Consider the following 25,955-nt stretch of genomic DNA (forward strand, 5'->3'; position numbering starts at 1 on the left):
GATTAAGTGACCTTCAAAGCCCCTTTCAGTTCTAAATTCATATTATAATGCACATCATAATGGCTTAAAAATATATTCCTTATGTGCAAGGGAAAAAAAAAAACTCTTTTTTTATTCACTGTTTTGTTCTCTCCCCCCCCCCCCACAAATAAAAACATTGAGAAAGCAATGAAGTTACTTTTTTTCTAAAATGGAATTATTGCACAAGCTAGAGTTTGGAGAATTTGGCAGCATGAGAGGAGATGAAGAATATGCTATCTGCCCTAAAACTGTGGTTAATGGGTAAAAATTGGGAGGGTTATAATGTTGAGAAGTTAAGAAATTCTTAAATATACAAAAAATTAAACTCCCAAATTACACACAAAGATACCCAGAAAAACAATAAACTGTGATTATAATTTAGCCAAGAAAAAAATAACAAAAATGTTAACTTTTAATGACAAAACTAATGCAACCAAATCAACAATTTCTCTCTCCATGAATCTTTTTCTTCTGCAGTAGTGAATCCATGCATTAATTGATATCTTACAATTAAGTCTTAATCTATTTCAAGTCATCTATTGGAAGATTTACACACACACACACACACACACACACACACATCCTATCTTTCCAAAAACTTTTAAATGAAGAGTGAAGAGATTGGTATGTTGAAATTACAGCAGGAAAAAAAAAAAAAGGCAGTGTGGCAAACCAGAGGAGATGGCTTTCTCTCTTAACTCTGATATATTACTGGCAATATACCCCTGAACAAATCCGTGAGTCTTCATGCTCCTGGAACTCCTGAAGAGCATAAATGCAAAGCTGGTGCCCTTCTGCATAGGCAGAGGGAAGTTCCTCAATAGAAATTTACTAAAACAACAAATTAATAGATTTGGTAAAGCAAATAACAACTCCCCCAACCCTTCCCCCCAAAAAAACCGTGTGTGTGTGTGTGTGTGTGTGTGTGTATGACATACACACACAGGGGGGGGGGGGAGAGGGAAACAGGAAGAGAGGGAAGAGAGAGAGGGAGAGGGGAAGGAGAGAGGGGGACAGAGAAGGAGAAAGAGGGGGAGAGAATAGAAGTATTTTTTTCTACCAAATCATACTCAAGACCCAAAATATATGAAAGGTCTAAATAATCAACCCATAAACTCAAGACATGATTAAAATTTTTTGAATAGAGGAAGTAAAATTGTTTAAAAATAAAGATTAGTTTTTGTTAGAGGCCCAGCTTTACTTGCCCATGTAAAAATCTTTTTAAAAACATCTCTTTAAAAAAAAAAAAAAAAAAAAGGCACAAAGAATTCTGAGCAGTGATGTCAAATGAGCAACGCCAGGAGGAAAACTTCTGTGCTAAGAAGGAAATCATCCTTCCAGTCCAGGGACAGATTTTTGAAAGACAGCTAAGTGAACACTCCTCAGCAGGAGGACGACACTGCTGGGGATTCTCACCTGAGAACCAGCAGCAACCTAATCACATGCCATAAAAACTTGTAATGTTTTGCAAAGCTTGGCTTTGTAGATTTCTCTCAATGCTTTCTTTTCAAAAGATGATGGGTTCAAGATGTCTGTAGGATCTTCCCAGATTGATCAGGAGGTTCTTAATGACTGGATTTTTATGATGACTAAAAAATGAAAAGGGAATAATAGCCTGGCCTAAATAGGGATACCCACTATCATGTTATTTTTTGGAGAACAACTTTCAGGCTCCATGGATACCACTTGGACAGAATAGCCACACTTTTCTGCAGCCCAGGCCCGATCCAGATCCACAAGGCACATGCACTGCTTGCCTAAAACACAACAGAAGAGTCATGATAAATCCATCAACAAAGGCATGGTAATTCTAGGTATACATGAAGAATAAAAAAAAAATCAATAGAATTTGACATCATTCTTCAAATTCTGAATTAGGAGGATAGTAGATCCCATTCCCTCTTCCCTCTCCCCTTCATATCTTCCAGCTAGCCAAATTCTTTTATCTGGTTACTTCCTGTTTAAATGTAAAGGGAGAATATCACGGCGTCATGGTTTTTGAAAGATTTATCTTTAATTCTACTTTTGCTTATTTAAAAGAACAGGAATATAAACATTTTAAAGGCATCAACAATATTAGCTTTTTTTTTTTTTAAGTATGATCTTCAGTTGTATTTTTAAATACTATCTCCTTCTGCAATTCTCTTGAAGATACTTAATCTGTAACACTGTGAAATATAATGCAAATCTCTTTTTGTCTATAAGATCAGTCTTAAAGAGATTCAAAGTAATTAAGATATTCTAAAAATATTCTGGTACAAAGATTTAAGTTATATGTTCATAAATAGAGTTGAAAGGTCCTTTAGAAAATTGAGTGCAACTCTTTATTTTACAGATTATGAAAATGAGGTAGTGATTTAACAGGGTCACAAATTAATACATGTCTGAGGCAATATTTGAACTCAGGTCTTCCAGATTCCAAGGGCAGAGCTCTATTCACTCCAACGCCGTTAATATAGTCATATGTATAGAAGAAAGACAGAATAAATCCCATATAAAAAGAGGTGGAAATAAAAAAAAAAAGCCACTGACTTTATTAATAGACTGAGCTACATTTAGCATAAGACTTTGAAATTTCTCTCAATGCAAAGGATCTTTTCACCCTAGAACATTCCCTCATCATGTCTGCTCTCTTCTACCATTACTGAATCCTTATGGGGGCCAGCCATGCTTGATTCCAATCCTGGCTGTGTTTCTGACTTTTTGTACTCTGCCGCCATTTGCCTCCCCACTCCATTCAGTTCTCTTTTATGTTTATTTCTCCTGTAAGAATATAAGTTCCTTGAAGGCAAGAGTTGTTATTCTTTTTTGCTCATATGTATGCTAAATGTATCCCCAATATTTAGTAGTTTCAGGAACATAAGTGCTTAATAAATTCTTGTTAGCTTGCTTTCTGGTTTCAAAAGAATAATAATAAATTTTTTAAGGTCAATGTTTGACAAAAATCCATAATCCTGACCTGGCAATTAAAAAAAAATAGCAGTAGGATTGGGGCCAGAGGTCATGGATTTCAATATAACTGTAATTATTACCTTTGGGAGCTTGAACAAGACAACTTCCTTGGGGCTTGGGTTATTAGCTTTTACCTAATTCTCTCTGGTAACCCTTCCAACTTGGAATCTACATAATCTTCAGGTGGATTTATGTTTCATGTAACATTTTTCCTTTTAAAAAAATTAAATTTTAAGAAGATTTACTGTAAGTTAGGAGAAAATCTGTCACACCCTTCTAAGAAAGCTCTACTCAACTTTCATTCCAAAGCCCAGAAACCAGACTGGCAAGTAGAGAACTCAAATTCCTTTATTTGGATATCTCCAAATGTGTTTTCAGAAGTGGCTTGTAGAAAAAATAAAATAAAATAAATGGTTTTGGAGGTTTGCGTGTTTTTTTTTTTTTTTAAGTGGTGGCTTTAAAAAAAATCTTCAACTGATCTAAATTCAAATTATAAGCTATCTTCTTGGAAAAAAATGTCACTAGTTATATTGAAATTTATCCAATTTTAGGGGGGAAGGATACTGAAATATACAATTACATCTACAGTGGTTTTTGCTGATTAAGAAGTATTTTTATAAAACCTCTGAAAACTAAAGGAAAAGCAGAATTTTTGCCCACTAAAAATTCCTCATTTTTCTCTCAGAACAATATGAAAAGGCAATTAAAAACAAGCAACTGACCATCTATTGAGAGTCAGGAGAGGAAGCATTAATATGAAGCTAGACTCAGTTTCCCTGCTATATCAATTTTTGGAGGAAAAAAAAATCAACCATTAACCATTTAAACAATTTCAAATGTGAAGATAGATGCCATAGCAAAGGTCTTCAATAGAGTAGTCTAACCACAAAAACAAAGGTTGAGAAAATCTAGGATAAACTGGAGTTGGCAGTAAGTTGATTTTTCCTTCTATCCAAGGAAATGTGCATTTAGGGATTCAGTACATAAAAATTGTATGTTTTGTACAGTTAAAAAAAACCCCAGAACAGACCCGAAAAAGCTTGTGATTGAAGAAAAGGAAAGGTTATATAAAAGGTCAAATCCCATTTTTATCCATCTCATCTTTACATCAACAGCTGTTCAGCTGTCATTTTTTTCTCTCAAAATATCTTTTAAAAATAAATTTTTATTGACATCAAAATTTCTTCTAGAATTATCTCTATCCTCTCACACATAGTAATCCTATAAAGCAAATAATCTGAAGAATAAGAGAAAAAAATCAGTAAAACTGATCAATACATTATAAAAGTATGAAAATATAGGCAATGTACCACATCCACGGACCTCTTATCTTTACAAAAGAGTGGGGTGAGTGTGTCAATCAATTAATATTTGTAAAGGACAAGAACTCAGTATGACTGATTTAATCCTACACAAGGAATTAACTAAGTGGAATCCCACTTATCAGTGGGATAAGGCAATGATTATCTAGTTTAGCTTGTGAATTCTCTAGTACAGTATGATTGATTTAATCCTAAAACAAGATGCTAACTCAGTAGAATTAAGATAATGATCCTCTAGTACTTAGTATATAATTCTACAAGTTGACACCTATTCTATAAGATTGACACCTACCATGGTGTACTTATAATAGAGTATATAAGAGCTAAGAAATCTGGGAGGAGAGACAGACTTTAAGATAAAGACCCTCTCGGTGGCTCTCCTGCCTCCTGGTGGCCTCCTCCACTGAAACCAAGACCATTCCAGAGGACCTCCAGACTGGAGCTAGGCCCCAGGCAAAGGAGATAATAACAGGCTTCCAAGGAGATAATAAAGATTTTGGATGTTATCCCCAATTATTCTCGAGGTGAATATTCTGCTGAAAGAAGGCTGCTCCCAAGACCTCCAGAAAGCTACCTAGACCATTACATTACATTTATTAAGTGCCTACTATGGGCCAAGTGCTAAATACTGGGGATAAAAAGAAAGATAAAAGACAGCACTTGTGAGATCATAGTCCAATGGAGCAGATAATTTGTAAACAACTATGCACAACAAGATAGATACAGGATAAATTGGAAATAAGCATTAGACAGAAGGCACTAACATTGAGGGGTATTGGGAAAATCTTCCTTTATAAGGGGAGATTTTCAGCAGAGACTTGAAGCCAGGGAAGTCAGGAGACAGAGATGAGGAGTTAGGGCGTCCAGGCTTGGAGGAGCCATTGAAAATGAGTTTGCAGATTAAGTGCTTTGCTTGACTTCTTGCTTGAAGAATAGCAAGGAATCCAGTATGACAGGAGATAAGTGCAAGAATATGGATGGTGGGAAATGATAGGAAATGGGGGGGGGGGAAGCTATTTTTTATTTGATTCTGGGTGTAATAGAGAGCAAATGAAGTTTATTAAATAGACACGGATGTGGTGTGATGATAAAGTTAGATCATGTGCTTTAAGAGGAACAGCTGAATGGAGGATGAATAGCTGTGAGGAGAGACTTGTGGAAGAAAGATCAACAAATCAGGCATCTTCCATCTCCTGCTTTATATGTCTTAAAATGAAGTAAGTTTGTTGCTTTTGAAACAAACATTCCAAGGTCACAATGAAAGTAGGGGATGGAATTTGGTTGAAATTTTGGCATGGGAAGTATGAAGGGCACAGAAATAAGAATTGAGTAGTAGGTGATAGCGAATGAGATTTGGATGATGACCTTCAGGAACTCACAATTATTGGATGTATAGAATATGACCAGATGTGAGAATGTTCATCCCAAAGGAGGCTGGAAATTGGGCTAGAAACAAGTGCAATACAAGATGAAAGGCAAATTCCATCTCCTTTCATTGTGACCTTTGGAAATGCTTGTTTCAAAGGCAATCAACTTACTTCATTTTAAGCTTTTCTCTTTCATTCCTTCCATCTTTTAGTTATTAGTTAGTCTATCAATTTCAACCAATGTTTATTAAGGGCAAAACCTTATTCTTTTCTTCCAATAACATAAGATTCCCAGGCCAATCTTTCCACTACTGGCTGCACTTTCATTCACTTGGCCCAATGTGCTCCCCGTTTCCATGTTTTCCTTCTTGCTCCTTCACTCAGTAACTTTTCATTTGGCATTCGCAACTCATATCTACTATGCAATTAAAATCCTGGTAGCTGTTACAAACCCCCAAGGCACTCCCCTTCCTTCCTTAATGAGTCAAGTACCCAGCTCACAATTTTTCTCTCTCTCAACTTATGCCCTCATACTTGGAGACTTCGATATTCATACTGACTCTTCTCTCACTCAACTACTCAGTTCCTCAATCTTCTCATCTCCCATAAACTACTTTTCCTCATGCCCACCACACACAAAGGTACTTCATTATTTCATCATTACTTCCAATCTCAACCTACAAATGCCTACTCTCATGTTCATGAATCTCCAAATTCTTTTTTTTAAAATCATAATCCATTGGTTTTCTTCACCAAACCCACTCTGTCCACACTGTGATCTCCAATCTTTCAGTTTTCTCCTAGACTGTCTCCTCTGTACTAGTCACTGTTTTCCTTTTCTCTATTTTGAACTCTTTGTTGAAACAGTTAACCTTTACCTTATCCTCTTGAATCCCTGACCCTCTTGATTGATTGTGCCCTGCCAAGCCCCAACCTTGGATAACTTTCACCATCTATTGCCTTTGGTCCTATATACTTCTTATTGATTGGAGGAAAAAAATTTTGCAATCATTCTGACCAAGTTCATTACATATTTGTTACACAACTCAACTGTGCTTTCATTGTTGCTAGGCAATCTTATAATACCTCCTTAATCAACTCGCCATCCCACTCTCCAGAGCAGCTTTTCCAAATAAATGCCTTTTTTTTCCCCAGGAGGAGAAACTGGGAGATGGTGTAGTGGAGGGAACCCTGAGCTTGAAGTCAAGAAGATTTGAGTTCAAATGTGACCTTAGATACTTAATAGCTCAACTGTAAAAAAGGGATAATAGTTAGTACCTACCCCTGAAGATTAAAAGAGACAATATTTGTTAGGCACTTAGCACAATGCCTGGCACACAGTCATAAATAAATGAAATTAATAAGTGCTAATTTACTTCTTTCCTTTCCCTTTCCAGGGGAATTTTCAATGAGATGCCCTTTGATTAATGAATTGAGACTTCAGCCTTTGTTTCTGTTTCAATGCCATACTTTACCACCTCATATGCTCTTCTTTCTGAGAGGCCACAGTAATAATTTTCCCTTTATTTTTTACCATTGATTTAAGGTGCATCATCCACCATCTTTGATCTTTTTCTCTGCTCCTTTTATGAGTTTTGCCATTCTGAAGTTTTAATCTTTCCCAAAACACTGTAGCCAAGATGTTGTTAAGGTTTTAGTCCATTGTGTTTTAGGTATGTTCCTCCAGCATTACTTTTTCAATTTAATTTTTTTCATCTCTGCTTTCTTGTGTACTTTCAAAAAGAAAATTTCTTAATGGTCCTTTTGTAATAATTTTTTTGTTTTTGTTTTTAACCTTATAGGTATCTTTCTCAGTCTAGTTTCTTTTCATTTTTTTTCCTTGGGGTAATTTATTTTGTTACTTGCTTGTCTCTTTCTTAGTTGCTGTATTTTTTAACTCTCTTTTTGTATAGGAATAATTTTTTCACTGAAAGTTGATCTTTCTTCATTGATTAGATTCAGATTTGCAAGGTATATCATCTTGTGTGTAATGCATCTTGAACTCTTTTGTTCTCTTAAACCTACTATTTCTTTTCTTTCCATTCTTTCCAGGGAGTGTGGAAGTAAGAGTTATTTGAATTTCTTTTATTTTACATTTGAAGGTCATTTGCAGAATGTCCCCTCCCCCCCACTGGAATTGATATTGGAATGAGATAATGCATATAAAGGGCATTGTAAGCCACAGATGTCTAATAAATGCCAGCTATTATTATTTTTTCTCTTGTATCACTATACTTTTTTAAAAAATTCATATACTTGGCTATATAGACTTTCCCATCATTATTTTCTTCTTTAATGTTCTTGGAGTGACCTTAAAGCTTGTCATTTAAATGGCAAAAAGAAGTATTATATCATTATTATTGAATAGATAAAAGCTAATACAAACGTTTCATCATTCTTAACTCAGGATTAAAAAAAGAATGAAATCTAACAAAAGTTTATAAAGTTTGAAAGAAAAAATGATATATATATATATATATATATATATATATATATATACACATATATATATGTATTACAATATATTCTTAATTCTCAGAAAAGACCTATGGGAAAAAATGACCTTTAGTACCATGCTGAATCCATTTTCTCCCATTATTAAGTCAGTGTATCAGTTTCACAACAGTTGGTCCATGAAAATACATACCTATTTGTCTTCGTTCTAGAGGTAGCTGGACAGCTGTTTGATCTGCAAATCTGCAAAGAATCATGTGTTCCTAAAAGAAAAACGCAATAGAATAAGGACTTATTTCAAGCAGCTGTTTCAAAGAAGTTTTTTTTTTTTTTTTTAATTTGTTTGTTTTTAGTGAGAGGATGCATGGCCTAATGGACAGCACTGGATTAGCTCTCAAGACTTAGGTTTAAGTCTCATTTCTGACATATCCTGAGTCTTTGACCTCAGGTAAGTCCTTTAACTTCTCAGGACTTCTAATCATCTTTTTGACTTTAAATTACAGAAAAGGTGCTGACCTGCACTGTGAGGGAATATCTTTACTTTATAATTCTCTATACCACTGAAGTCAGGTCAAGGCTTTGTTTCTTAAAAGTAAGGCATACCTCCCCACCCCACCCCACCCTCCTGCTATGTAACACAATAAAAGCTTATAGTTTTTATGAATAAAGTAAAAAAATTTTTTTAAATTAAGATTTCTGAAAAAAAAGTCAGTATTTTTTGAGAAGAGTGCTCAGTCATATTTGCTTCCAAGAGACTGATCTTCAGTGTGTAGTTTATAAGAAATTATCTTTTTACCCTGGGAGATGACTATGAACCACTACATAGAATTCACAATCCTTCTATTTTTGTCTGCCTACATTCCTTCACAGGCTAATTGTACACTATTTCAAAGTCCGACTCTTTATACAGCAAAATAACTGTTCAGACATGTATACATATATTGTATTTAACTTATACTTTAACATATTTAACATGTATTGGTCAACCTGCCATCTGGGGGAAGGGGTGGGGGGAAGGAGGGAAAAAGTTGGAACAAAAGGATTTGCAAATGTCAATGCTGAAAAATCACTTATGCATATAAGTGTAAATAAAAAACTATAATAAAAAAAAAAGAAAGAAAAAAAGAAATTATCTTTTAGTACATTTTTCTGACTAGTGGCAATTGGCCAAAATCTGATAATCAGATGAAACCTTGAAGAATCAAGAACTGATGTTAGTTGTGACAATATTCTAGGAGTACTAGACAGAATATTTTTCCCCCTTAAGAAAAGGTTTTCTTTGAATGCCAGTAATGCTAGTAGTTTACACGTTATATAACTTTCAGTATAAAGCATCTTTACTTATATGATTTCACTTTATCTTTACTTTATTATTTAAAGGTATAGTACAAGTATCATTACCTTCATTTTGTAATTAAATAAATTGAGATTTATAGAGCTTAAAGTGTCCAAATCCAATTCTTTCTACTAGACCACAGAATAGTAACAAAATTCTGTGCAAATGATGTCCAGGGATTCTACCCAGTCACAGTGGGGAAAGAGAAAATTGGTGAATAATTTAATATTAGCTATTCTAGTCCTCAGGAATCTCTATTTGACAGTTTAATCACTGCTATATTTTTTGTTGCACTATCCCTTCTTCCACCCACCTACCAATTTAGTGAAGATATATAATTAACTCTCATTTTTTCTTGTCTTCTGCAATTTTATGTGTTTCTCTACCTCAGAGGAAAAAAAAACCCTAAAATAAAGGTTGAAAATTATTTTTTACTGTGAAAAACTGAATGTTTTCCCTTAGTGCCATAATTTTAGGAGGCTTTTTGTTGCTGAAGGAGTAGAAACCTACAGAGGCAAATGGAGACCTAATTATTTTGCTCAGTACTCTTAATTTATGTGTGGCCAGATCAGAAGTAGAGGAGGGACAAATGAAATGAATGCTATGGAATAATTTGTTTTAGGTAGAACAGTGGCATTTTCTAAAGGAACAAAACTTTCTACCACTTGAACAGAGGTTGAATTGTTGTGCCACAGTTCCCTTTTATTGTCCTGCCTCAGATTCCCTGAATTGTTCTACCTCAGTTCCTAATTGTTCTGCTCAATCCTGCAACACCATCCCTCCCTCCTAATCATCATGATCCAGGTAAAGAAAAACCTTCTTTTTAGACATCATGACCCTAGACCTTCCCAACTTATCAGGTGCCTCCCCCTACCCTGTCAGGACCAGATTGATAGTCCATCCCCCTCTCAGTGCTCTGATTCTGCCCCTACCCCTGGTAGCTTGGATATATATATATATATATATATATATATATATATATATATATATATATATATATATATATGTCATTGAGAACTCACATAAATGCCCTGGACACTGGATTCTTGGAGACAATATTCAGCCCTGGAGGCAGAATGGATTCTGCTCTGCCTCCACTAAAGTTCTCCCTTTCAAGAAAAATATTAAAAACTCTTTAATCTCTACCCTGCCCCAGTTTCTCCAGCATTACGTTTTGGGGGGCATCTCAGGAGATATGAGAGCAGGATTAGAGATTAGAGACCTTTGGGTCTCCACCTTGGGCCTTGGGATGGTTGAGAATCTGGGTCCTTGGCCTGGAGAGGCTGGCCCTCTGGATTTATCCAGTCTCTGGGAAAGAGCAGTTTTCAGCCACAGCCACACCTGCTGATGGAGACCACAGGAAAGTAAGTCTGGATGTTTTAGGACATAATCTGATCTGTTTACCTGTTCTGTCTGTCTGTGTTAACATCTGTATTCTCAGAATAATAAAATGCTGACAGGCATTAAATTCTGAGAATAGTATCATTCCAGGACGCTGTTTTGGGTGTCTTCTAAAACACATCTGATCTGATTCTGAGCGCCCTTTTGAGCATTATCTGGTTATACGTGTTAAATGGTTGTTTAATGTAATTGTGCAGTCTACGAGTGATTTGTGTTCTGTGTTTCTGTATGACTTGTCTGTTAAAAAAAAAACTCTGTTAAAAATTTTCAGAACAATGATTAAGAACTGGTTATTTCACAGAGAGGCTTGGAGAGACTTACATGAACTGATGCTAAGTGAAATGAGCAGAACCAGGAGATCATTATATACGTCAACAACAATAATGTATGAGGATGTATTCTGATGGAAGTGGATTTCTCTGACAAAGAGATCTAACTCAGTTTCAAGTGATCAATGATGGACAGAAGCAGCTACACCCAAAGAAAGAACACTGGGAAATGACTGTAAACTGTTTGCATTTTTTGTTTTTCTTCCTGGGTTATTTTTACCTTCTGAATGAAATTCTTCCTGTGCAACAAGAGAACTGTTCAGTTCTGCACACATATATTGTATATAGGATATAATATAACCTATTTAACATGTATAGGACTGCTTACCATCTGGGGGAGGGGATAGAGGGAGGGAGGGGAAAAATAGGAACAGAAGTGAGTGCAAGGGATAATGTTGTAAAAAATTACCCAGACATGGGTTCTGTCAATAAAAAGTTATAATTATTAAAAAGAAAAGAAAAGAAAAGAACTGGTTATTTCAATGTTGCAACTATGCTTAGTATAAAAATTTGCTTGTGATTTTAAACTTTTTAATGTGTTGCACTAATTTGTAAGTAAAAGAACAACAACAACAATGACAACAAAACTGGGCTATTTTAAGACTGGCAGAAGCAGTTTTCAAAGCCAGGCTAATAGGATTTCTAAGGGAAAGATCAATAAAACCTTTCTTGATTCAAATTCAAGCCTGGCCTATGTTGGGCTGAGGAGATAAGGACTCTGGAGGACAAAAGAGTTTATGCTAATTGCTCTGAAAGTTGGGGAAAGGTTTTGGAGAACTAGTTTAAACCTATATAAAAAAATAAATAAATAAATAAAACAAAACAAAATGTATCCTTTTGGGTAGTTTTTAAATGGTGGGAAATAGTTTTACTGTTGCCAATGCAGGCTAGATTTGGTTATCTTGAGTATAAGATTTTAAGAACAATGACTTGTTAAATCCAGGTTCTGTTAACTTGCCTGAAAGGGGTCACGGGACTCCAATTAGGTAAAATATGTTACCTTCTGAAACACATTGGGTAATTTGTTAACATTATAAGTTAGGCTTTAAATCTAGCTCTGCTGGACATGTGGGTTTTATGGAATCATTTAGCTTTTCACTGTATTGTGAATCTTAAAAGTTTTGAAGGTGAGAGAAAAAAAGGAAAATTTGCAAGTGCTTTATCTATCGATCTTTCTATCAAAATAAATGACTTTCATGACTGCACCCTTCGGTAATCAATGAAAGTCTGCTGAGAATGGGAAAGATGCTTCAGAACTGGGGAAGTGTAGGTATCTTTAATTTCATTACAGGTAAGAGATTTTCAAGCTATTGTCTACTGAATCTGGCTTTCATTCCTGATCAACTTCTAGAATGCATAATTGAAGGAAGCTTGGAGAATATAAAAAGGAAGCATGGATTACAAAGAAAATGGTCATGCCATAGTAACCTCATTTCTTCTGATAGCATTGCTAAACAGAAGAATTAGCAGAATGTTCTCTCTGATTGTCTTTCTGTCTCTGTATAAATAATTTATTGACATTTCAGAAAGTCTGGCAATATTTCATCATAGTCTTATAGAAAATTCAGATGTTTTTGAACTAGATGACTGTTACTTTACATATATTTGAAGCTGGATGGATGGCAGGATGGAAACCACGGATGGAACTCTGGCTTTGGTCTCTGGGAGAGAATCTGATCTTGGACTTATGGTACTTAACTTTTTTTTTAATTAATGACTTGATAGAAACACAGATGCTATGTTTACCAAATTTATGGATTATACAAAGTTGGGAGGGATAGATACCACACTAGAGATTTTTAAAAGTCTTGAGACTATATGAAACTGAATCTAAGAAGATGGAATTTAATAGGAATAAATAAATGTAGGTTAAAAAATCACCTTTATAAATATAAGATGGGGACATCTGGATAGATAATAGTTATACTAAAAAAGTCCTGGGAGTTCAATATGGTTCAGTGTTATGATATGACAGTTAAGGAAGCTATGACAGTAATCTTAGACTGTATTAAGGCTGAGATTGGGGGATTCTGACTTCATCAGACCATCTCTAGTTTACAGATTACTCATCTTTGCATGCTACATTCTAGGAAAGTCATATTAAACTGGAGAGTTCAGACGGTCATTAAGATTATACTATTTAGGCTTCAGTTGGGATGTCTGAGAACAGGAAGGTGATAGCTGAATGCTTTGTCTGGACAGCCAGTGAGAGTGCCTGGAATCAGGAAATAAAGTGTTTTGCTGGAGGAGCATCAATGAATTGATCTTGTAGAGGACTTACTTAAAGACCGTAATTGTCTAGATATACTAGACAGTATAGTCACCCAGAATAAGCAAAAAGGAATGAGACATGATCTTTACCATAGGAGGGCCACCCATATCAAGAAGGTCTCACAAAGAGGACTGAAGTTAACTGCACCTTTTAGTGATCGTTCATGGAAATTCTGTAATGTTATTCTGAGAGCAGATCCAGTGCTAATCCAAGACCTAGAATGCACTCTCTACTTATCTATGTCTCCTAGTTTCCTCCAAGTCTCAGATAAAATTCTGACTTCTATGAGAAACCTTCAATGCTTATCCTTTCTCTCAGTTGATTATCTCCAAATTATCCTGTATACACATTTGAACAGTTGTATTCATGTTGTTTGCCTATAGAACCTCCTTGGGACATAACACATTTTATGGAAAACATGAGGTACTTCATAAATGCTTACTGATCACCTGGAAGGTGATCATTTTTTGATCTAAAGTCTGATCTGAGGTCATTTCTTGAACTAAACTGCCAAGCATTCCAACTCTACTACAGAAAACACAACTCGGTTGGGTTGGCCACATTGTTTTGAATGCCAAATATCTGCATGACAAAAAAAATTATTTTATGGAGAACTCACATAGGGCAAACACTCACAAAGTGGTCAGAAAAAGTAACACAAGGTGTTTTCTATGAGCAAAGCAGAACTGAATTAGCCTAAAAGAAACATGAGATGCACAAAATTAGTGAAGCCACCCCAAATATTCATATAAACTATTTGTATCTGACCTGTGACAGGACATTCTGAGCTTATACTGGTCTGATCAGCCACAATCAGACACACTATAACTCAATTCTAACATAGTGATGTCATTTTGGTCCTCTTAGAGAATGAAGGACAACAACCAATCAACCAACTGATTGATTTTAATGGATCAATATTAGTTGGAAGGTGTCTAATGAAGCATATGAGAGATCTGTCTTGCTGAATGTCTTGACCAATTACTTGGATGAAAAATCACAGAGGTTCTTAAAGACACAAAGATTTGATGAGCAATTAACACCCTGTGGGACAGATTCAGGATCCAATGCTAAATTCAAATCAGAAAGAATTGAAACACAATGAATGCTAAAAATTTCCATTAAAAACGAGACTTTCAATTTTAAGTCTATCTGTATAACATAAGAGACCTAACTCTGGGAGGGATTTCAGAAGCCACCTAACCCTGAGATGTCAAGCTCTGTGGCTCAACACTCTAAGTATGGCCTAAACCAGATCAAAAAGTACCTGGGAAACATTTAACAAAATAAATGAAAATACAATAGATCATGTTAACAAGTGGTTTTCTAAGTCATTCTGTAGCTTGCAGAGATCTGATCTAATTCTGTTTGACATCATTGATTCAGACATATAATATATAATAATTACAATTTTACAGTAAAATTAATAAAGCAAAATCTCAAAGGATCACAACAAAGTGGTTTTAAAAAAATAAGTGATTTCACCACATTATGATGCCATCTACTTAGATGTATTATAAATCCAATAATTAGATAAATAAATTACATCACTGAAGAGATTAATTAATAAAGAACGATAATGGAAAAGTTAGTTTATTCCAGCCATCTAGTAAGTATCAAGTAAGTGTCTACTAGTACCAAGGACTATGTAGCAGACACAAAGACAAAAGTCATTGTCCTTAAGGAATTTGCATTCCCTTCAAGTAAACTACTTGCCATATATTCAAATGCATATAAAATTATGCATAATTCAATGCATAATTCAAATGCATAAAAAATAACGGAGGTGAGCAGAGTGCTAAAAATTAGAGAGCAGCAAAAGCCTCTTCGAGGAGGCTGAACTTTGAAAAAAACAAACAAACATAGGTTTTAAGGTGGGGAATTTGAGCATTTCAGGAACAAAAAAAAATTAAGAAGAAAGAAGCAATGTGTGAAGAAAAGCAATTTAATTTGCACAACAGCATCAAGTGTCACTGTCACACTAATACAAATGCATTAGCTGCGATTTTGAATCATATTTTCATGACTCAAAATTGCTATGTTAATAGTCCAATATATTCCTTTTTTATATCTTCAAAAACATTAACACATTGAATTATTTGTAATTAAAACCTAAAAACATTATTTATTCTACTATAAACTTGATAGGGGAAAACATAAAAAAGCTATACAAAGAAAATATGATGCATTTTTGGATTATTTATTACCTTGTAAGATAAAACTTCCTTGAATGGTTCACTAAAACAGAAAAAGTAATAAATCATTATTTTAAATAATAATAGAAAATGCTAATTAAAAATGGTTTAAACGACTAAATTCCAAGGAAATAACTGCCTTATATGAACAGTTTACATGAGAAAAGAGTTATACAGTTGTTATAATCATATAATCATCTTGTTGTAATCATCTTGTCTAAAGTGGCTAAGATATAGCATGCTAAGTATCTAATTCATTTTAGTGTATTTCTTTTATGTGTTGTCTTTGTTATATTTCTTTCATAGATGTTTACATTTTTTAAAAGAACATTTTTAAAAATGATTTAAAATTTTTATTATGCTCCAGTCCAAAAAAAGTCATAGTTCTAAGTCAGTAATTCAGGCAGATCTAATATCCGTAAGTATTAATACTCTTGCTAACTTACCTTGTGAAATTGAGGGTTTTTCCCTACCTGCCTAAGTTATGCAATAATAATTATTTATGCATTTTCTAGTCTGATTCTCCCCAAAATGATGAGTTTTTTGTTTGCATGGAAATAGAAGAAAAAATTTTAGTGATAATTTTTAGAAAGCTTTAAGCATGATTGTCCTCAAAATTATGAGTCTTTTGTTTGGATTGAAGCTAACTTTTTTTGAAAACACTCTTGGAGAATAGGAGAAAAAATTTAATGATAATTTTTAGAAAGCTCTGCTGAGTACTTCCTTTAATTTTCAAATTTACTGACAGAGAATACATAATCATTCTTATGTATGTATAAGTTCATAGGTTGTTTATAAAGTTCTTGAGAAGCTTTACAATATACATTTATTAATTATGCAGCATATTTAAGAGAAAATGAAACAATAAATGCTTATATTGTTAAAATATGATTTTACTTGTCTTTAGTTCTCTTTCTATGTATTGAGATGTGCAGCTATAGATGAAGATGAAGAGAAAAAAGTTATTTTGTGACTTGTTGATTTATAATGATTACATAAGGTTCAACCAAAAATGGGTTTTATTTGCTGTCAAAGGGCTGAATCCTGGTACTTCTTACTATTAGCATGCAATCACACAGCTAGGTGGCATGATAGACAGAGCATTGTGTTTGGACTCAGGAAATTTTGTTGTTCTATTTTTTGGAGTTTTCTTGGCAAGGATACTGGAGTGATTTGCCATTTCTTTCTCCAGTTCATTTGAGAGCACTGTATACCTGACTTAAGACATTTTATTAGTTGTATGACTGTGAGAAATGATTATTAATAATCAATATCTTGAGATTCAGAAGCTTTTAAATTTTTTTTTTAAATTCCTTATTTTAAAAGTTCAGATTTTCTTCAGATGGATATTACTGATAATAAGACTACATAGACTCTCCTCATTTTGGTCAGTTCCACTCCAACCTTGCAAGAATTTTAATCTAAAATGGGGAAGCCCATTGTGTTCTACTCAAGCTTCAGTGCAGCCAGATCCTTTTGTCTAGATAGCCCAAGGTTGGAAGTGCCCCTTTATAAAAATATTTTCTCTGTCCAGGAATGATAAGACAATGGGGTAACAAGAACTCATAACTTTAAATTGGAATAATTTTACTTCCTCTTTGCCTGTCCTTATTTCTTTAACCAGTTTATCTTGTATAGTTAAAGCTAGAAAGCATTTAACATGTCTATCTAGCTTCTACGTCAAATAATACTGGCAGTGGACACCTACATTTTAACCTTGATCATACTGGAAAAGCTTCTGTTTTATTTATTTAATTTATTTATCTGTTTGCAAATAATAGTTGGTTTGATTTATATACAACTAAGCATTTTCAAGCAAGAAAAATACATACCAAATCAAAAAATAATGAAAGAACCATTCCAATTTCCATTGTGCTGGTACCTTTTTTTTTTTTTTAAAGGAAGAAGGATTTAAAACTAGTTAGTTTTATTTCTAAATTTATATAGAAATTATTTCCAGCATATTAAATCCCAATTCCTCAATCTGACAGATAGCTTTTTAAAAATAAACAAACAAGCCCCAGGTTTTTGTTTGACCTTATTCTTTGATTTTACCTTCTTGGAAATGTAAACTTCAAGGTGTTCTGAATGAAACCGTAACAGCAAGGGCTTGTAATAAAGGCAGCCTGAGCCTTGGTGCAGTGCTCAATTACCATGTCTGTGGCCACCCCACAAGCATGCAAAGCCACCTAGGAAACAAAATCAAAGTTTAGTGATATGTTCAGTTCTTTCATAGGGCTAATTTTATAACTTGATTAGATGAGCTTTTTAATTTCTAGCCCCAAGGACTGACCTCTCAAGAAGCTCCAAGCCTCTAACCATTTTGATTATTCATTAAATATTTCCTATTAGAAACATTCCAAAGAACATTTTATAAATTTTATAAATTATCATTTATCAAATAATTATATCTGATGAGGTCCAGTACCAAATGATGAGGCTGAGCTAGTGTTATGGGCCAGAACTCTGAATATGAAACAAGGATTCTTACAAGGTGCTAACTCAGTGGAATTGATAAGAGACAATGGTTATTTAGCATGGTGCTTAACAGTTCTCTAGCTCAGTACATGTATTTAGTACTAACTATAGTTCTATAAGATTCACACCTTTGATAAGAGAAGATATAAGCTCCGACAAACTCGGCCAGAATCAGAACTAGGGAAGACAGAGAAGTGGTGGCAGGCTCTCCTCCTTCCTTCTCCTCTGAAACCAAGATCCAGAAGGCCTCCAGAAAACCAGCCTAGTCCCAAGTGAAGGAGATAGGACTTTGAAGGAAACAATAAAGGATTTGGACTTTAACCACTGGCTGTACTTGTGTGGTGATTACTGAACTGAAATGAAGGCTGCCTCCAGAGACCCTAAGAAAACCTCAACAGAGAATATTAAATTTTAGAGAGACTATTACAGGGTAGTAATTCCTACTTTGAAATGTGAAGAATTCACAGTGGCATTCTCTTTGCCAAAAGGTAGCTTTATTTATGAGAAGAAATTATGGACAAGGGGAGTGGAAAATATGAAACAGATACAGGAGATCATATAGTTTGCAAAGAAAGGAGTTTTTAACAATTAACAAGGGAAAAAGGCAAATTCCCTAGTGAATTCACAAATAACCAAAAATCTACCAAGATGTGGATTAGGAGTTTAGCACCCTAAAAGTTAGTTCTAACAAGGAGAAAGATACCATGAGGAATGGGGGAACTGAGGGAAAAGAAAGATACTATGAGACACAGTGCCATGGCAAGTCAACCTCGAAAAGGAATTGAGCAAAGATGGAATAGATCATGGGCAGATTTATAGGGTAAATTTAATTTTGAGGGTCTGTCATTACAACTTTCTGCTTGGATATTGCTTGGGGCTTTCAAAGACCTCCACAATGGGACTCTAGAATTGAGCTGATCCCATCAGTGCTCTTCCCTGCCTGCCTCAGGGAACATTCAGCTTCAGACTTTCTCTGTCAATTCCACTTAGTTATCTAGGATTTCATCAATATCAAATATGTTAGTGTAAGATGATATAGTGGGTAACAATGCTGGATTTGGGATTAGGAATTCCAGAGTTTAATTTTGTCACAGACTCTCACTGTGCAACCCTGGGCATGTCATATGAGTCTTGTTTACTTATCTATATAAGACAAGGATCATAATAGCATATATCTTAACCAGTTGTGGGGAAAAAAAAAAAGAAATTGTAAAATGCTTTGTAAATCTTAAAGGACTAAAGAAATCATCATCATATTGGTTTATTCATATAATTAAAGAAAATGCACCAAGTTGAAAGATTACAACTTTTCAAAGTCAGCAAATAGTTGAAACAAGAATTCATAGGCCTAATAGCGCATTATTATAAAATGGTTTAAATATATAATCTCACTTTTTCCTTATAAGACTACTGTGAGGTAAATATGCTCATTTTATAAATTAGGAAACCAAGGCTCAGAGAGACTTATGTGACTAGTAATTAGCAGAGAAACAAGATGTATACCCAGGCCTCCAGGGTCCAATTCCACTGCTCTTTTTACTATATCATACTCTCCTACTTCCCCCACATCCTGTGTTTCAGGGCAAAATTCAATCATTTGGAACCAATAAAGCAAACATAAAAGTTATTTTACATAACTTGAAAAAACTTGAGAAAATTCTTGAAGAAGAAAAGTTAAAATTTCAGTATGTAAACTAGTGATCTTGTTAATTGTAAATTTTAGTGCAATTATGTAAGATATTTTAAAGGAATTAATTGAAAAATCACAAATAAAACTTGGGTATAAATCTTACAATGAGAGCCTTAATAATCTATGAAGGGAAAATCAAATTCTGACCATTATTTTTTTGTTTCATTTGTTTTCATGATATATATTTTATTTAAGGATCTTAAGCTTTGTTATCAAGATAATATATAGTGGAGAAAAAAGTATAATTATTAGAGCAAATCTAGAAAAATGATTTCCTAAGGAGAATAAGTCCTGAAGACTCTGAAAATCCCAGAGCATTATACCTATTACATGGGAATATATACAGAAAACTCTTGCTCTCCATTTTATTTCAGCAGACTACATACAAACTTTGAATGCTGTATAAGCCCTGTGCCAAGTTCTTCTCATTTATAATTTTGCTTTCTAATGTTCAAACTCTCATTAACTTTAAAGGAAAGTTGAACAGACAAACCTTATGAAAATGTCATGTTGGAAAATAAGATTGAGTTAATGTTTCTTCTTTGAGATGTGTCCAAGCGTATCTATGTGTATGTACAGGAGTGGGGGGCAGGGGAAGAGATGTATGTGCATGTCTACTGGTTAAATTAAACCTCAAAACATCCAAAATGAATTCATTATCTTTCTTCCCAAATGCATCTCGTTCTCAAACTTTTCTACTACTACAGAGGGTACCACCATTCTTTTACTCATCCAAACTTGCAACTTAAGTGTCTCATTTTTAACTCCTGCTCTCATCCCTATATTTAATCAGCTGCCAAGTCTTATTGTTTTTACCTTTGTAATATATCTTGTATGTGTCCCTTTCTCTCTCCTAACAATGTCACCATGCTTTTTCAGACCCTTAACACCTGGACATTGCAATAGCCTGTTGGTTGGTCTCCCTGCCTCAAGTTATGCCTTCAGATGTCAAATTGATCTTCCTAAAGTAACTGAAAACTTTGGTCTGGTGACTCCCATAATATGTTTTTTTCTTTTCCAGGTTCACTTTTTGAAATACAGAAGTGAGTTTGTTTACTTAGTTTGAACAGAATAAACAGAAGAATAAGAACTACTTGTACAAACAATCCAAGACTCACAGAGTTTTTTGTTCTATTAAACCTGAAGCCAATTCCCATTATCCTCAAAATGTAGTGGTCCAAAAAAAAATGAGAACAATCTCAGTTCAATGATTTTTTGAAAGCAAATTATATTCAGATTCTAAGTGTAAAATAAAATTAGAAAAGCATACCATTGAAATGACAGTAATAAAAAATTAAAAGAACTTTAAAAATCTAACTCCCTTTTTCACTACTTATCCTAAAATGTCATAGACTGAATTAAGATTACATACATATGCAGAAATTAAACAGAGTCAAATTTGGTAGACAGATACATGGCAAGAATTGACTCAGTTATGCCCTGAGAGATGACCTGATTAAATGTATGATTCTGAGTATATTTAAAATGTAATAGGTAAAAGAGTAAATAAAATTTTGTTGCAGGCTATAATTTTTTTCACCAAACTTGTTAAATGCTTTAGGCCCAGGATCCTTAACTAAAACGGAAAGTCCAGAAAATTATCCTTTCCTGCTAAATTTTCTCCCAGAAATCCCTGAAGTCTTATGGCCCCAGAACCTACTTAAATACAAAGAATGATTTGATTGAGGCCTTCAACAATTCCAGTATCAGGTTTCATGGCTGAGCCTTACTTAGCTTGATGCCAGACCTACACATGAAAGAAATAAACACTTTATAAAAGTAGCTACTAATTTCTTCAAGGGGATCTAAGATTAAACACCAAGGTTCTTTGAGAAACATTGAAATGCCCTATTTGGATTCCTTTTTCTAGCAGTCATGTCTGCTTCTGGCAGGTGTGAAAAAGTGAGGGAAAATGAAAATTGATGTCACTGAGAAAATATGGAAATACTAAAGTACGTGTGAAATGCTGAAAAAAAATTGCTTTTAAAATTGTTTTTATGATTACTTTCCAAATAAATTCTCTGTATTTCTTGAAACAATGGAGTGAAGACTACAGAAAAAAAAAAAAAGTTCAGCAAAATAAACTCATTGTGTTGATTTTCTCAGACTTTATTACATAACATTAGCATAGAATTACCCTATATAGTAATTCTTAGAAGAATATATATTTATGCTCCGAGTCATTATTAACCAGAGAAATGCAAATTAAGACAATTCTGAGATACCACTACACACTTGTAAGATTGGCTAGAATAACAGAGAAAGATAATGCGAAATGTTGGAGGGAATGTGGGAAAACTGGGACACTGATACATTGTTGGTGGAACTGTGAATACATCCAGTCATTCTGAGAGCGATTTGGAACTATGCCCAAAAAGCTATCAAACTGTGGATACCCTTTGATCCAGCAGTGTTACTACTGGGCTTATATCCCAAAGAGATCATAAAGAAGGGAAAGGGACCTGTATGTGCACGAATGTTTGTGGCAGCCCTTTTTGTAGTGGCCAGAAACTGGAAACTGAGTGGATGCCCATCAATTAGAGAATGGCTGAATAAATTGTGGTATATGAATGTTATGGAATATTATTGTTTGGTAAGAAATGACCAACAGGATAATTTCAGAAAGACCTGGCGAGACTTATATGAACTGATGCTGAGTGAAATGAGCAGGATCAGGAGATCATTATAATACTTCAACAATACTGTATGATGATAAATTCTGATAGATGTGGCCCTCTTCAACAATGAGATGAACCAAATCAGTTCCAATAGAACAGTAATGAATTGAATCAGCTACACCCAGCGAAAGAACTCTGGGAAATGAGTGTGAACCACTACATAGAATTCCTAATACCTCTATTTTTGTCCCCCTGCATTTTTGATTTCCTTCACAGGTTAATTGTACACTATTTCAAAGTCCAATTTTTTTTGTACAGCAAAATAACTGTATGGGCATGTATACATAAATTGTATTTAACATATACTTTAATATATATAACATGTATTGGTCAACCTGCCATCTGGGGAGGGGGTGGAGGAAGGAGAGGAAAAATTGTAACAAAAGGTTTTGCAATTGTCAATGCTGAAAAATTACCCATGCATATAAAAAGCTATAATAAAAAAAGAAGAATATATATATAGAATCTAGCTATTTGTTCCTTTTTCTGGATATACGACAAAATAGCATTTGACTTGGAATCAAGACCTGAATTCAAATCCAACTGCAAGATACTTAATAGCTAACTCTGTAACACTAGGGAAAGTCCCTTAAATTCTTTTTATCTTAGTTTCCTCAACTATAAAACAGGAATAATATAGTACTTTTCCTCCTGGGATTGTTGTGAGGATCCAATAAGTTAACATATATAATGCTATGCAAGTACTTTAAAGCATACCATACATGTGATTGTCAGCTTTTGTGAAAATGTGATTACTCTCATTTTAGGTTTCTGAAGCAGTGCTCTAGAGGACAAAGGAAGAATTTATAACTCCTTCTAGCTCCATCACTGATTTGTGAGAGAAAAAGCAGTTAACCAGATGCTCACAACCATAGGGGAAAAAAACACAACTTACTCTGTATTTGTTGTTGTCTCCTGGGAGACAGAGAGATAGGGAGAATGAAAGACAAATACATATATGATTTTTTTTTTTAAATCAACCCCTTCCACAATGTGCTAAATCTATTTTCTAATCACACCTGAGACAGTTAACTCAGTTAATGAAAATAATGCACATAGTGTGAAAAAATTTCATTTCTGTGAAAACAGATTCTAAACCACTGTAGATATTGACTGTGAAGTTATAAACTAGTACAACCAGCTGAAATGTGAGGAATTCAGTTCATTAGCTTGTTTGGTGACTATGAGGCCAAGCAACTGGTTTAACTGACAGGTTCAATGAAATGACTCAAGGAATTTCACCCTTATTATATGGTCTTCCTTTTTCATATGGAACATCTTATTTTTGTAGACATTTTCAGGCATAGTTATTTTACTAAGAAACCATTAAAAAATATTTTAAAATTTAAAGTTTTGTTATCAAATTTCAGGAAAATTTGGATCCAAAGCACTTAATCTATTGCAAATGTTTTCTGTAAGCCTCCCCACACTTTGACATTATAGAACTCAAATCGTGATCAATTCAGATTTGTTCACCTGCACCTGCACATTCTTACTATAGAACAGGTTCTTTCATTTTCCTCAAAACCATAATACCTGTCATGGTTGGACAAGTTCAAAACATTCACGTGCCAGATTTTGAAAGATGGTGACTAATAAACTATGGAAGTGTGTTCTATTCTTTTCCCAGCACTCCCCAATTTCCTCCAGGGTTATAGGGCATTGGTAAATATCTGCTAATGCTTACCAAGATTTGTTCAGACAATTTAAAGCAGAAAAGCCTAATCATAGTCATAACATGAAAAAATAATACCTTTATGGAACAAACATAGGAAGCTTCTTTAACTTTAAGATAAAGTTAGGCTGAACTGAAAAGTCTGAATTGAACTGGAAGACATTTATATTTATCACTTTTCACTATATGTGACAAATCAAACTAGGTTAAAAAACTTAATTTATAAAATATATAGTTTGCAAAACTTGTTTATTCTAATTCTGTTAGCTTCAGTTTCTTCATCTGTTAAAGGAGGGGTTTGAACAAGACAATCATCAAGTTCCCTTTAAGCTCCCATGATCCTATGATCTGAGATCCTTGAATGATTGCTGTCTAGCAAAGCTTCTTAAAAACCTTGTTCTACTGAATATGATAATTAATTTATAATTGGAATATGATTTTTTTCTATTTAAATGATTATAGCTTAAAATTTTTTACAAATAACTAGTTTTAATGTCAAAAGTTTTCAACATTCCCTCTGCAAACTTGGTCACAGTCTAAGATTAAAGAGCTTCTAAGCATAGGTAAATCTCATGGTGAGCTAGTTTAAAAGTTCACAAATTATGGACTAATGAGATTTTTAATGGATTTCTAATACTACTATCCTCATTTTTTCCTGGCATTAAGTGAATGATGGAACCCAAGACTTAGAGCACCTGATATATAGCCTGGAAAGCTAGATGTTTTCAGTCAAAATATTGTTCCCCTTGTTACTACTGGGCTTATATCCCAAACATATCTTAAAGAAGGGAAAGGGACCTGTATGTGCAAAAATGTTTGTGGCAGCTCTGTTTGTAGTGGCCAGAAACTGGAAATTGAATGGATGCCCATCAAAAGAAGAATAAATTGTGGTATATGCATGTTATGGAATATTATTGTTCTGTAAGAAATGACCAGCAGGAAGATTTCAGAAAGTCCTGGAGAGATTTACATGAACTGATGCTGAGTGAAATAAGCAGGACCAGGAGATCATTATATACTTCAACAACAATACTATATGATGATCAATTCTGATGGACATGGCTATCTTCAACAATGAGATGAACCAAATCAGTTCCATTTGTTCAATAATGAATAGAACCAGCTACACCTAGCAAAAGAACTCTGGGAAATGAATGTGAACCACTACCTAGCATTCCCAATCCCTCTGTTTTTGTCTGCTTGGATTTTTGATTTCCTTCTCAGGTTAATTTTACCTTATTTTAAAGTCTGATTTTTCTTGTGCAGCAAAATAATTGTATGGATATGTATACATATGTTGTATTTAATATATACTTTAACATATTTAACATGTATGGATCTACCTGCAATCTGGAGGAGAAGGTGGGGGAAGGAGGGGAAAAGTTGGAACAGAAGGTTTTGCAAGGGTCAGTGCTAAAAAATTACCCATGCATATATCTTGTAAACAAAAAGCTATAATAATAATAAAAAATATTGCTTCCCTAAAAACCTTGCCCACAAAGTAGTTAGTTCTAATCTTTATCACTCAACATGTAAGTAAAATGAAGAGCATTGAAAAAAATGCTTAACTCTACTTTGTACAGACTTGAGATGGAGGTTCTAAAGGCAGAGTTTACCTACAATATCCAACAAGAATGTACCATTTAGTCAATCTCTACATTGTAGATCTAGCTAGAGCTGAAGAGGTCTCAGAGGTCATTCTGTCCAAATCCTGCATTTTAAACATAAGGAACTTGAACCAAAAGAAAGTTCAGTACCTTACCCAAGATTGCAATAGTTAATAAG

The 25,955-nt window shown here is 34.2% G+C and overlaps 1 protein-coding gene across 1 annotated transcript in view; it reads right to left on the reverse strand.

Annotated features, from left to right (window-relative positions):
* Positions 1–991: 991 nt before the first annotated feature.
* Positions 992–25,955, reverse strand: part of GSTCD (glutathione S-transferase C-terminal domain containing) — a 165,162-nt gene continuing 140,198 nt past the window's right edge. Inside the window, exons 9-12 of the mRNA XM_031942356.1 lie at positions 17,705–17,838; positions 15,662–15,692; positions 8,310–8,379; positions 992–1,778 (exon numbers count right to left, since the gene is read on the reverse strand). Coding sequence (XP_031798216.1) covers positions 1,642–1,778; positions 8,310–8,379; positions 15,662–15,692; positions 17,705–17,838 — 372 coding nt within the window. The 3' untranslated portion in view covers positions 992–1,641. The remainder of the gene's footprint in view (positions 1,779–8,309; positions 8,380–15,661; positions 15,693–17,704; positions 17,839–25,955) is intronic.

Source organism: Sarcophilus harrisii, chromosome 6, assembly GCF_902635505.1.
Source record: "Sarcophilus harrisii chromosome 6, mSarHar1.11, whole genome shotgun sequence".
In the NCBI taxonomy this organism is placed as follows: domain Eukaryota; kingdom Metazoa; phylum Chordata; class Mammalia; order Dasyuromorphia; family Dasyuridae; genus Sarcophilus; species Sarcophilus harrisii.